At 42.2% G+C, this 15841-nt stretch overlaps 1 protein-coding gene across 2 annotated transcripts in view; it reads left to right on the top strand.

Moving 5' to 3' along the window:
- AGK (acylglycerol kinase) overlaps nt 1-15841 on the top strand; it is a 45574-nt gene that overhangs the window by 25462 nt on the left and 4271 nt on the right. The window contains exons 8-13 of one of the 2 annotated variants that reach the window (XM_075755644.1): nt 2718-2775; nt 5102-5249; nt 6197-6294; nt 8571-8641; nt 12658-12742; nt 14422-14872. In XM_075755644.1, coding sequence (XP_075611759.1) covers nt 2718-2775; nt 5102-5249; nt 6197-6294; nt 8571-8641; nt 12658-12742; nt 14422-14559 — 598 coding nt within the window. In that variant the 3' untranslated portion in view covers nt 14560-14872. Of the gene's footprint in view, nt 1-2717; nt 2776-5101; nt 5250-6196; nt 6295-8570; nt 8642-12657; nt 12743-14421; nt 15309-15841 lie in introns of those variants that run through there. The other variant, XM_075755637.1, reaches the window with a different exon arrangement.

A 15841-nucleotide genomic window follows, 5' to 3' on the forward strand; every position in this document is an offset into this window, starting at 1 on the left:
TGGGTGGCATGGCATGTGGGAGGATATGGGCAGGTATATAGAGACCTTCTCACCTCCAGTGGTTTGGAACTTCACTCCTGAATAACTACAGGACCCTGATGATAGAATATTTGAAAGGAAAATGCTGTGACTATTCCAGAGAGGCACAACTTACCACACTGTGCTGGGCCCTGGCCAGTATCTACCAAATGCTGCTCAATATTGGGCGGCGCCATCAGGGGGAGGAGAGGGAAAACAGAGCGACAGGCACTGTGGCTACTCAAACCCCAGTGACAGGCACCGCAACTAAAAAAACCAACCTGTGCTGATATCAGTCGCCCCTACACAGAAGAAGAAATACGCACAAAAAATCAGTTCACTTAGTAAGGGATGACAACGAACCAGGACCATCTTGAGAACAAGAGGAAGAGCTAGAACCAGAGGGAATCACCTGATCCCTGTACCTGAGTGAGCTGCGAGACATGCAAAAAGATTTCAGCCGCCATCTAGGCGAGCACGTCGTTACCTGGCTGCTCTGACGCTGGGATAATGAGGCCAGTGGCCTGGAATTAGAGGGTAGGGAGGCCAAGCAGCTGGAATCCCTGCCTAGGGAAGGGGGCATTGACAAGGTGATTGGGAAAAAGACACAAACTCTCAGCCTCTGGAGGTGACTTCTGTCAGGCATAAGGGAAAGTTATCCCTTCAGTGAAGATGTTGTATGTCATCCAGGCAAGTGACCCACCACGGAGAGACGTAGCCAGTACCTGAGGGAATTAGCTGTGTGAGAGATGGTTTATTATGAACTGGTTTATTATGAACTATGCACAGTTACCCGGCAGGTCAACCCCTAACCTGTACAGGTGCATGGGGTTATTCCTCCTGAGGTGCAGGACCCTACACTTGTCCTTGTTGAATTTAATTTGGTTCCTCTCTGCCGAATTCTCTAGCCTGTCCAGACCTTGCTGAATTGCAGTGCATTGTGTAGGCCACTCCTCCTATCTTCAGCCTGCAGACTGTGAGCATGGGCTGTGCCAGATAGACCAGCCACGAGCTCCGGATGCAGCATGCAACAATGCAACAGCACACACCATCTCTCTTGCCCTGAAAGACTGTTAGAACAGATGGAGCCCAAAGTCAAGGACTAAATGAACTCAATGGGCATTTTAGAGGGATGGCCCATAGACTAAGGCGATAGTGTCTGCGTATTTCTATATCTATATCAAAGACAGGAAAAGTGGTGGTGAATAATTGGAAGTGTAGGATCTGGGCATGACATAGATGGTATAGAATAAGGGGTGGATGGTGTCCTGATTTTCGGCTGGGATGGGGTTAATTTTCACAAGAAGGTGGAAGGGGACATGGCCAGGACAGCTGACCCACACTAGCCAAAGGGGTCTTCCATACCATATGGTGTCATGCTCAGTATATATGGGGGGAGCTGACTGGAGAGGAGGGATCACTGCTTGGGGACAGGCAGGGCATCAGGTTCCAGGTGGTGACCAGATTGCATTGTGTATCACCCACTTTGTATTTTGTTGTAAGTACTGTTGTTGTTATTTTCCTCTCCCTTTGTTGTTCCAGTAAACTGTCCTTATCCCAACCCATGAGTCTTCCCTTTTTCCTCCAATTTTCCTCCCCATCCCACTGGGGGGGAGGCGGGGGGGGAGGAGTGAGCAAGCGGCCGCGTGGTGCTCAGCTGCCAGCTGGGAGGGGGGGGCTAAACAATGACACGTGTTTTTGAATCCATAGAAAATATGCCCAGTTTGGAAAGCAGTTCAGCCACAAATGAATGGGTGATCAGAGTGAGCTTGGGACAAGAACCATGTATGATTGTCCTGTTTTTATACTTCTCCATCTGCTTTTGGTCCCCATGAGAGATGGGTTATTGGGCTAAATAAACATTTGGTGTATTCCAGTACAACTGATCTTACACTGAAAAGAAGGCACCTGCTACAAAGGGAGTTAAATCATAAGCCACAGTTCCAGCAATTTGTCTGACTCTCTCTCTGCTAAGCACTGTCCTGGTGGAGATACGGTGCTGGTTTATGTTTTTGAGCTTTTATTATTTTGCAGACAATTTCATGGCTTGATGGGAGTGGTTTGACAGTTGCACGTCTTAGTAGTTAATGATATACTTAGATCTGCAGTACTCTTGAGCTGATGGTGTTTAATGTGCTTTGTTGACCTTCTCTGGTGGAAAACAGTGATCAAAATGTGTGCCAGGCCTGCCTAAATATAGTCCCATCTTTAGATTCTATACAATGCTGTATGGCTGGCAGGATTTTTATTTTGTAAAACATTGATTTTGATCTGAGAATCCTTTGGGGCAAATGAATGTTTGCTGGCTCTGTTCTTTTGTCACTGAAGCTGTTGATTTTTGTTTGTTTGTTTCCTCCAGCCTCATTCTTTATTGCATATTGTGGAGGTGCATCCCACCAGCTGTTAGACCACAGACCTTTAAATCATTCCCAGTTGTGTCACATAACTAGGTAAAATTCTGCTAGTGAGATGTCACACTGCCTGTAGTGAAGATTGTATACTGCATTTTGGTGATCTGTAACTCAGGAAAGGGATGTCACTGCTAAGCTGCTGGTGATATGTAGAAACTACCTTACAGTATCACAAAGCTGTAGATTTATAGGGGAGCACTAACTTTGGTGGCAAACAAGTCAGATTTCTCCCTCTGCCAGTATCGACCCCTGGATATCTTAGGAGTTCTGTCTGTGTTCTTTTTTCAGGTACTGGTACCTTGGGCCTCTGAAAACCAAAGCAGCTCACTTTTTCAGTACGTTTAAGGTAAAGTGTAATTGCGAGGAAAGTGTTTTTGTAGTTGGGACGTGAAAAGGCTGACTATGCTTTGTATAATTTATCTGCAAGCTTTTGTGAAGAGTTTTGGTAACGATATAAAATGGCAGTGAAACTCGACTTGTTAAAAACCTACCAATAGACTTAATTTCTGGAGGGATGAAGGGGAGGAGGAATACTTTAAAAAAAAAAAATCTTTACTGAGGATCTGTTGCTGCAAGATCACCAGGGGGAGCCAGTAACCAACATTGAAAGTGGGGAGCAGTAGTGGTGCTGGAGATAATCATTAAAGTGCTCTGTCACCTTTTCTCAACAGTCTTTCTGTGGTAACATTTCATTCTGATTTATTCATCTGGCAGCAGTGTCTATAATTAGACTTCTCGTGCATGTTGATGATCAGGCTTCCATGTGTAGTAAAATGAACGTGAAGATTAATAGCTTATATCTCACCTTAAACTTCTGTGTTGCTTAAAATTGGTCCTGGAAAGATTAAAAATTGACCTGCATGAAAGGTGAGGCATTTTCATTCACATGCTTTTCCTGTTCTCTGAACATATAAGGAGCCTCATGAAAGGCTGTGGAAATACCCAGGAGCTGGTACAGTAGATCAGATTGTGCAGTCCAGCCATGCTGTCTGTGATAGTGCCAACACTTCCTTTATAGGAAGCTCCTGTAAAGCAGAGTTAAATTGTAATGTGTCTGTGAAAGACTTTTTCTTCCCTCCCCCCCATGCCCAGGAAATGTGAGGTGATGATTCTGTGTGCTGGCATTCTAGGTAGGAACCTATTCTTCACTTCTTTCCAGCCCCTTTCTCACTTTTGTTGAGTCCTTAGCCTCCGTTAGTGGCAGCAATAGTGGATTTCACTGGTGAGCTATTCATTGTACATTAAAAAGATCTGTTTAATCTGCTGAGCGTTAGAGAGAAGTGCCTGCTTTTCCTGCTGTTAAGACAGAAAAGTTTCTACCTGATCTCCTCTAATTGTGGTATTCATTGCTTTATGTGCCTCTTATGTTATCATTTTGTTAAGTTCTATAAGAAATGGCTCCAGCCTATTGAGCTTAATCTCTTCCTAGCTTGTCTTTGCTGCTGTGCACTTCATCTTTTCTGGTTTTGCGTTAGCTGTCCTTTGAAACAGAATGACTTGTAGCTGAAAACAGTGTAAGGAGAAAGAGCTCACCTCTGGTATTGGTAGGGGCATTGTTACGAGTGTTACCATCTTTTCTAGTATACAGGCTTAAATTACCACAGCATTGCTGCTTTTCCTTTTAATCATTAATACTTATTGTGTATTGCCCTACTGATACAACCTCTGTTTGTCCTGTTTATTATGTAAGTATGATAGTGGCATCTTTCCTTGCTCTCAGAGGTGTGAGGTGAATTAGCTTAACAACCTGTGTTATATGATCCAAAACTACTTCTGAAGTTTTGTGCATAGAAAAGTAATTGTATTGAGTACATGTGGGCTCTTGGCTGGGTTGTTTTAGTATATACACTTAAAAAACAAGCATATTATTCCCTCCATAAGCACTGTGTTTTGAGCATTTCAGAAATTATTTTTAAACAAAATGAGAGGAAATAAACTTTGTCAGCATCTGGAAGTATTTCAGGAGCTCAGGTTCTTCTATAGCCCATCAATTTCTGGCACTGGAATCCAAATTACCACCCAGAATAATGTGTTATTTCCCCCCCCTTTCGTATGCTTTATAAAGCTCACCTGACTTGCCTTAAGACCTGTTGTATTGCTGTCTATAAGCACCTGACTATAAGGTCAGATCTTGGTTGTTCGAGTTGTTGGAGAACAAAGGCCTGCCAGGTCTCAGTGCCCCTTGGCTGCACACAGCACCATAGTCTTTGCCTGTTTGCACTAGGTGCTGCTGTGCAGTTGCTCTTTGAGGTTGCCTTTGTACCATGCAGAAACCAATTGTGCTTTCAAACATTAATGTTGATCTTGCCAGTTTTGGTTGTTCCCTCCGTCCAGAAGCAGCTGTGTCAGCCTGCCACATATCAGCAGCAAAGAAAACATCCCTTTACCGTCTGTTTATAGAGGGAGAAAATACTTCTATGTGGGGAAGGAGTAGATTAGTAGACTTCAGAAGTGTGGGTAATCTTTTTCAAGCTGCACAAATGTCATCTCACATACGAATGTGGAGGCTGGAGAGCCATAAAGTAGGGTGAGGCAGTGGTGGGGTCTGGGTAGCTCTGCAGAAGTAACTGGGAGCACAGAGCAAATAGGCTGAAGGACTAAACAGAATAAACAGGTAGGTGCTAAACAAAAGACCCTTTATCATCTGTCTTTCCTGTCCATGCAAATCCAAGGAATGGCCTCAGAAGCATCAAGCTGCTCTCATGTATCTGGGTCCAACTGAGAGACCTCCAGAAGAGCCAGAGGAGAAACCGTCCAGACCTCCTTTGTATGTCAGGCTTTACAGACGACTTTGGTTGTACTGGTCATCCCCTCCAAAAGGTGAGGTGTGTGTATTTTGGCATAAACTCACAGGCAGGCTTTACTCTTTTAATGTGTCAGAGGTGGGTGTGTATGTGTGTTCTGCTTTACTTTTCTGCTCTCTCATTTTTATATTAGTATTTATTTATTAAAACTGTGACTTTGTCAAGATATCAGTCAGCGGTATCTACCAGAAATGGAACAGAGTAGTCCTGCCAGTGCTTGTGGTCTTATAAACAAAAGTGCATTTGTAAAGAACCCAGGGCCTTCCCTGGGCTCACAAGTTGTTTGCCATTGCTATGGAAGCCTCCATAGGTGATATTTGGAACTTAGGGGCGAGCTTCTTGAAATCTTCCTCCTGCAGAATTGGCTTCTTAGTGAGAGCTCGTGAGCGAGAAGCAGCCCTTGTTTTTCCAGGGTAGGGGGAATTGCTGACTCATAGCAACAAATTTTACTTAAAATAGAACAATAAAACTTTGGCTATGCACAAGCCTTAAGTTTCTCTTAGTACATTAAATTTCTTTCTGTACCATAAATTTTCTTCTGTGTGCTCTGCGAGCCTCTCTTGGGTTGGGCTGTTAGCTAGGCAGCGCACGTGGCAGACTGCAGAAGGAAGGGGAGCATGTATTTTGCGCAATCTAGTGTGATGCAACGTCCTTCTCGTTCCTTCTTGGCTAGCAGAAGTGATTTAGACAGAAGCAGGACTCACAGGGCTGCCATGTAATGTGCTCGACAGTCTTTCCTACTACTGTGTGAATGCTGGTGGTATTTTTTTTCTTTCCTTCAGTACTCCCAAGCTCCCTTTTTCTTTTTTAAGATTTTGATGTTTGAAAGAAGCAAAGCTAGTGGTCACAATGGGTCAGAGTAATTTTTGTGGCTGGCATTGATGTTTCATGCTTCATAGCAGCAAAATGATGATCTGTGTAATTAAATTCCACTTAATGATATCTTCTCTTCTTGATTCACAGAAGTCCCCCAGGAGGTAACCCCGGAGGACTGGGAAGAAGTGAAGCTCTCCACCATTGAACTTTCCATTGCAACTCGGAACAGGCAGCTTGATCTGACAGTAAGACCATAGTATAGCTGTATTCCAAATGCTGCCTGCTGACAGTTTTCCTTTCTTGCTAGACCCCCATTCTTGTGTCTATATAAATAAAACTTACTATCCCATGCAAGGAGTGGCCTATGACTGAATCCAGGAATGGGCAAGTTTCAGAGCCAGTGTGAAAGCACTGGAGACCCATGTAAAACTGGGGTGCAGTGGGATCAGGAAGAATTTGTACAAGAAGGTTTTACTAGCCAAACAGAAGCTTTAAGATTGCCCAGGAGAAAACAAATCATCAAAATAAGCACTCCTTTCCTTCTTGACCTATGGGAGAGTGATGCTGTTTTATCAGCTGGTGCTGGAAGGAAGCTGAGCCTGAATATCTGCCTGGACTTGTGGCTTTTTCTCTCTTTTTTGGCTTACAGAGTAAACAGTTAAAAAGAACTGGGATTAGAAAACGGACAGGGGCTATGCTGAGTTGAAGGACAGGAAATGCAGGTGATTGTGGAAGAGCAGAACCAAGGGAGCAAGGGAACTGTTCCTGTCATCACCTTCTCAGCATGCTCGTGCTGTTCATTCACTGTTTTAAAACCTGTCTTTGGCTTATGTCTGTGTTTTGGTGCAATTTTATTGCTGTGAAAGCCATTTGGATAGATGTCAGTCTTTAATTTTACTGGAAAATGCTAACACAGTGATCCCATACTGGTAAGCTGCTCTTCATGTCATCCTCATGGCTGCAGGAAACCACTGCCACTACACCCAGATTGACAGGTGTACTTACTGCAACATGTTTCTTGCTCAGAATTCAGGGTCTTTAAGAACTTGAGAATTCGCATTATATTGATATGTTACCTTTGTGGGATCAGACAAAAAAACCCCAAACAACAGGCAAATCTAGTCTTAAAATTTCTTCCTGTTTTCTCCATGGAATATACCACAAAACTTCTAGTTTCTTCTTCATCAGTAGCTTATGATTTGGACCACCAGTGTCCTTCCTAGTAATGGTAGAAGCTAGACTGAGACTAGTATTTGGGTATTTGTTATTTTAGTGTTTTCTAGATGGTACTTTAACAGAACAGTTTTGGTCACTGAAATGGAGTCACTGATGTGAAGTAAAAACAGACCTACCAAGAACTAAAAAAGTATCTCATTGCCACAGACTAGCCCTTATGTCCTTTTTTTTTTTCTCTTTCTTTTTTTTTTTTTTCTTCTCCTTTATGCCTTCAGGATGCACTTTAATGCTGGTATTGAACAAAGAAGTGATGTAGGGTTCTCAGGTCTCTTGCATAGCCTAGAGAAAGGGACAAGTTTTGTGTTAGGGCAGTTGTACTTTCCTGTTTCTAGGGCTGGAAGTATCTTGATAATGCATCTTTTTTTCTACAGATATGCACCCCTTATAACTGCTTTTAACTCCTGCTCTTGAAACCATTGTCCCTGTAGCCATCAAAGCTGAACAACAGCTCTCTCGAATCGATACTAGGGCATATCTGCTGAGCTTTGTCAGCCACTCCTGTCTTTTCTGTCTCACCTCAGATTCGTGCCTAGGCTGCCCTGTTGAAGAGAAGCTGATAAAGCCATACAGGTGCAGCTTAGACAGTGCCAAGCCTACATCTGCAGATATAGCAAAGAAATAAAACAAGTTATACTAATAGATGCATTTATTTTTACTTTTGTCATTTTGATTGCATCTGCACTAGGACTTTTGCCAGGACAGAAATGTTTAAATAAATAAATAAAATAAATAAAAAATGAATTGCATCTTAATCAAAGTTGCTTTCCCGGCAAAAGCTTTACTGTATACTTGGTTTAAGGACAGGCTGTAAATAGAAAAGAAGCTAAGTAAGGAGTTTAAAGGAATAATCTCAAGAACACTTTGACTTCCAATTTGTATTGTTTAAAATTCTCTTACTGTAGCGTTTGGTGGCCAAATGTTGCATCATTCTACTATTGTTTAAATTCATGAAAGACCCATTGATTAGAAATCTTTGTGAACAGAAGTAACTCCAAGTGATCTGCTATTACTGTCTTTAAAAAGTGTGTGAAATGTAACAAGCCGCCAAATGTGTGAATCGTTATTTCACTTCTTGTGGTATTTATTGTTGAATAGTCATCAATGAGAAATTACTATTTATAATTTATAATCTGAATCTCAAGTCGAGAGTGGAAAAAAGCATGAAATGCAGAAATGCCTCCTTTTGTGGGACAAAGGACTGGACATTTTGTGAACATATTGCAGTATCATGGGTGTGGCATTTTGAAATGTTAACTGCTTGATTTCTGAATCTCTTTTTGCATAGCGCACCGAAGACTTCATGGATATTTGCATTGAAGCAGATACTGTCAGCAAAGGACAGTTTGTGAACAGAGGGTGAGTATGGGAAGGCTGCGGAAAGGTGACAGAATCTCTGTATGAGACAGAACACTAATTCTGAGAAGAGTGCTGTTTTTCTCTGATCTTGTGCTGCAAAATTCAGCAGCAGAGGACTGCAAAGGACACCAGTCAGTAATGCTTCATGGGGATTACTGATTTTGTTCTTTAAATTCTTTCTGATTTTATCTTCTGGAAACAAGGCAGAGCAGTCTACCTGGAGTTCTTCCTAGCTTGTGAGTTTGCTGTACCTTTCATCTTTTTCCCCATTGCTGTTGATCGGTGCTACTTGGATAATACTGTGATAACCAAGTTTTTATAGACAGCCATACAGATTTATCTCCAGAATCTTTTAGCCCTAGCTGCTCAGTGGATTGAGAGGCAGGTCACAGAGTTGATATGTTTGTACTAGTGGTGCCTGGAATTTTTGAACTCTGATTAGACAGGCCTGCTTCTAAGAAGAAGAGCTCCCTTGACTCAATAAATCTTGTGAGAAATCAGGTCTGAGCTGGAAGAACTTTTGGAAGATGTGGATTTAAACAGGGGCTTTAAGCAAATGTATTGGTGCTGTCTGTATGCACAGTAAGAAGGCTGCAGGTATGAAGCAGCAGCATGTAGAGAAAAAGTGAACGTGTATTGCTTCCTTTGTGCTTGGAATGTTGTCTTGTAGTGCGCTTGTTCCTCCTGCTCTCACCAGACACAACTCTAAGCTGCTTTTTCGAGCTCCTCCATACAGTCCCACTAGCAAATACATTACATCTTCAGAGCAGTTTTTACCAGCCACAGATTTTCCTACTAAATCTGAGAGTGCTCTTCTGCCAGTTACCGTTTTCTTTGCTGTTTTCTAGTCTTAGAGCTCCCTCTAGTGAAATCAATAGAAAGATTTCAACACGGTTTTACCTGCTTGTCATCACCCTAATAATTCCTGCATGTATGTATTGTGTATAATACTGATAGCAGCAAGGCTCCTTATTTGAGTATCCCATGAGCCTCAGTGAGTATAGGATCTTCTGACCTATGCATACAGGGTAGGTCAGGTTACCACCTGCAACTGCTTTTAAATTGCATGAGCCACGTGGACCATAGGTTGCTTGGGACTGAAATCTTTGCTTTGAAGGCTACAGAAGGAAAGGAGGAGGAGATTTTCCCATTAGCAGCAAGAGGAACCTGGCCTCTTAAAGGAGGGAGACAAAGGAGATGCTGTGCTGGGTTCTTGGACACTTTTTTCTAGCAGAAGAAATGCGGATGAATTTGTGTGATTTAAGGGAGGGGTATTCAAGTGTACACCCACTGTAAAGAATGTCTCCCATGTGGGCTGGACATGCTTCACGCAGTAGTCTGTCATATTTTCTGACTGCAGTTGCACTGTCATGCAGAAAAAGCCTCTGATGAGACTTAACATGCCCTGCTGGCAAGAGCTAATTAGAGGCAGTACCAAAAGCTTTGAGCTGCTGTTCAAGCAAAGTTCAAAGAAACAAGCTCTTTTGATTAAATAGTGCCCAAAAGTCTATAGGTAGCAAAGAAAGAAAAAGAGGGGTGTATGGGGTGGGGGAGCAGCGGGAGGGACTAGTTGGTCCTATAGAGAGGAGTCAGAACAGAAGAAACGTGCCCTGTTTTTGCAAGGCAAAATCAGGGTGTTCAGAGAAGCTCTCCACCATGCAATACTCTTTGGCAGCTAGGTTGGAATCAAGCCTATTATTAGAGGCTCCCCACTGCCTAGCTTCAACAGGGTTTGTCTTTGGAAATGTGTGAAGAAGCTCTTTTTTTTTCTTTTTTAATGCATAGTTTTAAATTCCACCAGAATTTGGGGGGTTGAAAAGGTTTTTAGGGAAAATACCTTATCAGTGCAGATATCAAGGGGTTTTTTTATTGAAGAGGGCACTGACACGAACTGATCAGAACTGGTGGATCACACAGAGGAAACCAAACATCCAGCGGGAAACCACCATGCAGGCTCAGGCAGTGTGTGTGGGGATGCATCAGAGTGCTGGAGGCCAACTGCTGTTGGATTTTGAAGAAAGGAGTAGGTCATCGCAGGTGTATAAAAATGCCCTCTGGCTGTAGATCAGATTCGTGTGAACAAGAGCATCTGCAGCAGGGATAGAGCTGATGTTTTTAAGGTGAGGTGGGGGAAGAACAGGTGGTTACACTGTAGTGCTTACTAAGAAGTGCTGGAGGCAAGGAGAGCGGGGATGGAAGGTGTAGCACCTGGTAATCCACATCCTGGTAGCCGGCTTAGATTCTGGATATGAAAGTATGGAGAGCTGTCACTCCAGGGCATGAATACAGTTACCAGCTATGGTGCAGAACACTGGTTGGTTTGGTTTTTTGGCCAGAGAGTCTTACTCTGAATCATTTAACATTGGCCTCCTCTGGAGACGAAAACTAGGTTGAAATTGTGTGCATTACCTGCAGTAGGTGGTGTGGTTATCTTTCTGCCTGTATTTCTGTGATTCAGCCTATGGAGTGGGATAAAACAATCAATTGAAACTGTTGGTGTTAGGCTTTGGTCTTGCTTCTGTTTCAGTTTGCTGTCTTGTCTTGAGTAAGGAGCAGAATCAAATGGAAATTACTTCTGGTCCTTTTATACTGGGTCACTAGAGAGGCAATCACTACAAGTGGAGTTCTGTCTGCTTCTACCAGCGTTCTCCTTTGGTCTTTAGTTCCATTTCTTGTCTCTCTTGAGCTTACCTTGACCCATAATTGCATCTATGTAGAGCCTCATTTACCTTCATGGACTAAAAAAAATCTACTTGCTCACCAGAGTGCAGTATCTAGGACCTTGCATGTTAACGTTCGAGCAGGTTAAACTTTAAGCAGGGAATCTTGCTGGTTTGTACAGCACTGTATAAACTGACAATCATTGCATGCTATAAATGATTTATAATTTATATTGCCGGGAGGATGTTTATTTCCCTCACATTCACTCATTAATCTTTTAGTATATACATATTTGATTAAAACCAAACTTTCCACAGTTAATATTGCTTCCGTCCTTCCTTGCCCTTTCCTTTGGTATCTTAGTTTTTCTTCCTGTTTTGGATTATCATCTTCTGTTTCAACCCTCTCTTCTCATGTTCTTTCTCTGGGATTTTCTAATTTTAAGGGCACTTGCATTCCTCAGGGCATAGAAGGCTTGGTGTATTGGGAGTTTCTGACATGTTTTTGTGATTTCTTTTCCTGGACAATATTTAAATACACTTTTCTTTCTTATCAGTCTACAGAATAGACAGAAAAGTTCGGGACAGCTGGCATTGCCTGTCAGAGTGTGACAGTTCTGCTATGCTTGCGAGCTGTGATACATTAACGCTGTAACTCTCTACTGTCCCTTTTGCTATTTGTGCGTTGCTGTCTGTCTGGAGAAGGGCCCAAACAGAGGGGTTACTGTCTGGGGTGCGGTGTACCCTTTGTCAAAGGTTAGCCAAAAGGTTATGTGTGTTTTCAGTCAGGAGCCTGGAGGTAGGTCAGCGTACCCAGGAGCTTGTGCTTACTCTGCAGCAGCGAATGTCAGGAAAAGGAATCACAACACGCTATTCTTTGACAGTTGATCCAGTGACAGGACAGCAACCCAAGTCTTGAAAAATGTAGTGGTTCAATATAAGTCTATCAGGTTTTTGGCTTAGGGTTGTTTAGGTTGCTGGTAAGTTATGTGAGCGCATGGAACATGAGGAGATGGTAGTCTGCAGGAATTGTACAGTTCAGCATGTAAGTGAGGAGCGTGAAACTGCTCTGTGTTCAAATATACAAAGCTGTATGTTCAAATATATTCAGTGAGCCTCAGAGCAGGAGCTGGTTGGAGGGTGTCAGTGTATGCTGATATGTATTGACTGCAGCAGAAGAGGGAATGTCTGCTTTCTCACAGTTAAGCCCACAAATATTTATATATGTACACATAACCTCCAAGTTTACTAAATGCATAGTGATTTACCAACCCACAAGGACATGTCATCCCTAAAGATATGGCTGTTTCCAAAGAGAAACATCTCCTTACCTTACCTGTCTCTTGTTTTGAACAGAAGTCAAAAGATGTGTGATCCACATATGTGCCCTGAAGGGAGCCAGTGCATCCAAGCCAGCAGATGCATCTTGCAACTTCCAGAGGTGAGAAGATGTGCGAGCTGGAAAACTCTGTCACTTTATTTCCTTGTACTAGTTGATGCTGCACATTAAGAAATCCCTGCTTCTAGTCTGGGAGGTTGCCAGCGAGATGCTCAGTTCCTCAGTGCAGCAACTGAGTCCCTGGCCAGGAGACACATACTGGAATTTCCCAAGTGGTCTGTAAACCAGAGGGGGAGCTTCATTCTGCCAATAAATAGTGGCAGACCTTTTATGTAGACAGCAGTGGTAGTTGTAAAGGGTCTCTTACTCAGGTATATCGCATATGCGCAACTTCTCCTTAGTACTGAAGATGTGTGTACATTTTACCCTGGAAGGGATTGTGCTGTAGAGAAGACGATAAATATTAGCAGCTTTATGGAAACCAGTGAGGGTGAAACAAGGCAGTGGGGCTCAGATCACTATAGGGAAGTGTCTCAGAACTTTTAATAAATGAGGCTGAAGAAGAAGCCAAAACTCAGTCCACCTATGTAATTTGGATTAGTCTTTTGTTCCCTTTTAGAAAGAAGAGGTTGTTATTGTGGCCTTGGGGAGGACAGTTTCTTGTTTTCACAAAGACATGAAATCAATCTCATAGATAATTTCTGTCTTCAAGTGATCTATCATTTGGCAAAATAATTCCATATTAAGGGAGAAGAGAACGTGCCAAAAGGTGAAGGAAATCTGTTGCTGTTACATGAAAATCATGAATTACGATGTAATGATTAGCCAGCATCCCAATACTTGCATTGAAGTCATATCATGGCAACTTTGGGATTCTGAAAGAATACCCTGGAGTGCCGGGCTAAGTACAGCTGAGCTGTAAGTAAGGGTTGTAGTATAAAATGAGCTATTCGTACTGCAGCTGCTGCCAGATTTTCAGAGTACGCGTGCATGGCACAAAGCAGTGCTGTTCGACTCCATGACCTAGTTCTGATGAAGGCACTGAAGGCAGATGAGTGTCACCAACTTTGCAGAGAAGCGGGATATGTTGATCCAGATGGACTGCTGTACCTCTGACTTCCAGAACCTGTGCTGCTTTCTCTAATCTGCTGTTCTGGTGTATCTAACATAGCCCTACCTTGAATCAAGTGCATGCAAAGCAGTCACCAGATTTGTTTAAGTAAAGTCAACCTGATATATTGAGGAATGGTTTTAGTCATTGGTGACTATCAGCATTAAAGAAAATTCTACTGCTGAGTAATTCCTGATCTGTGTATTACTTTGCATCTCATGTTTCAGATCAATATAGTAAAACAATACCAAAAGGTGTTTGTAACTTGGATTTAATAGGAGTTATTTAACAGGCACTTCTGCAGATTAGCTTGTGTCACCACTGGCAGACCAAGATCTAAGTGCATATAATTGTAGTTCCAATAGCAAAGAATCCTTCAGTATAAACAAATGTGGGTCATTAAAGCTCCGTAGCATTTAATTATCACCAATTAGCAACTGAGGTAACATCTTATGCAACAGACTCTTAATATATTACGTGCAGTGAAAGGATAGCTCTCACTGTGTTGTTGAGACCAAATGGGCTGGAAGGCATAGGAAGAGGGTCATCTTGGTTAAGACTCAGCTAAGTATTCAACAGTCTATTAGTAAAATCAGGTATCAGTATTACAGCATTGCTGAAATAATCTGTTTTATGTTTAACCCTGACCAGCACTGTTATCTGTACACAGGGCACTGAGGGATCCTTTGGCATTGATAATGAGGAGTATGAAGCTATGCCTGTGGAGGTGAAGCTATTACCCCGGAAGCTCCGGTTCTTCTGTGATCCCAGAATGAGAGAGCAGATGCTCCATGCAGCAGTACAGTGAGAATTCATGTCAAAGGGGCCAGGGCCAATGCCTCTTCAAGGCACATGAGACCTCCCTAACTTGATTAACCCCCCCAGACTAATAAGCCACTTGGCTATTTTTATGCGCAAGGTACTTCCATTGGAAGTGGCTGCTTTGGCTAGTCTCAAAGGGGTTAAAAATGAAAATTCTGAGAAATGCATGTTAACTTGATGGCATCTTTTTTTTCCCCCAAAGAAGTCATCAGTGTTCCATTTACAGCACTGCAGGCTGAGTGCTGTGTGCCAGATGCTACTGCTTTAATACAATTGTATATTAAAGTAAAATGAAAGCACACTTGTCCTTGTGTTTTAAGAGTTTAGGTCTACTTTACCTACGTATAGATATCGCAAAGCCTGGGAAAAAATTATTTTGGGGGAGTAATGCTAAGGAAGTCTATGAAATGTTGGAATTGCCACATTAAAACAGGTGGTTGGTTATCTCCTCTGTCACAAAATAAATTGGAGATTGGTGATACAAAGCTTCAGAGGAAGTATAAAATTCCCTGTATGCATCTGGGTAAGAAAGATATTTATGTTATTTTTTTTCATCTTGCCAGATTCAACAGCACAGAGTTCCAGTTAATAATATAGTAGAAAAATATTCCTTTGATCAAGTTTAGGTATATTACACAGAAGCAAATTGGAAAATGTCATCATTGACCCAAAGCTGTACAAAGTACATGCGGAAAGACTCTTTAACAAGCCAAATGAGTCTTTTTTTTTTTGTAAGTATTACTTTTATTCCTGTAGTAGTATAACACAAATAAGGGCATCCAAATAACTTTTATTATTCATTGTGTCTCGTTGCTCTTCTCTAATGTAAACATCGTTCACCACTTCTTATGCAACCTACATCCCCTTGAGCCTCAGTACTGTAATTAGTTTTGTTGCTTTTCTGAGCTTTTGTTTTAGCTTCACTTTAATTGCTGAAAGGAAATCTTACTGACTTAGGCAAGGTTATCTGTTGCCCTTCTTGTTATAACTTAGAAGTTCACATGATTCTGCCTTGCTTACTGGAAGAAAAAGAAATTGACCCTTATTTTTCTGATGCGATTGTTGTTTGTACTTAGTCCCTGTGTTACACTGTGATCTAGTCTAAGTTCATCTGTTGATCCTTTGCTGTCATCAAAATAAGGACATTAGTGAATTGACTTCCAGCATCTTTGTTAAAGACTGCATCCGGGCTGCATGCTGCTGCAACAGCATCCTCTGCTGGAGCCTTGCTGAAGGAAAAAAAATGCTTTGAAAGGGGAAGTAGGGTT

This window comes from Balearica regulorum, chromosome 1, assembly GCF_011004875.1.
Source record: "Balearica regulorum gibbericeps isolate bBalReg1 chromosome 1, bBalReg1.pri, whole genome shotgun sequence".
Lineage (NCBI taxonomy): Eukaryota > Metazoa > Chordata > Aves > Gruiformes > Gruidae > Balearica > Balearica regulorum.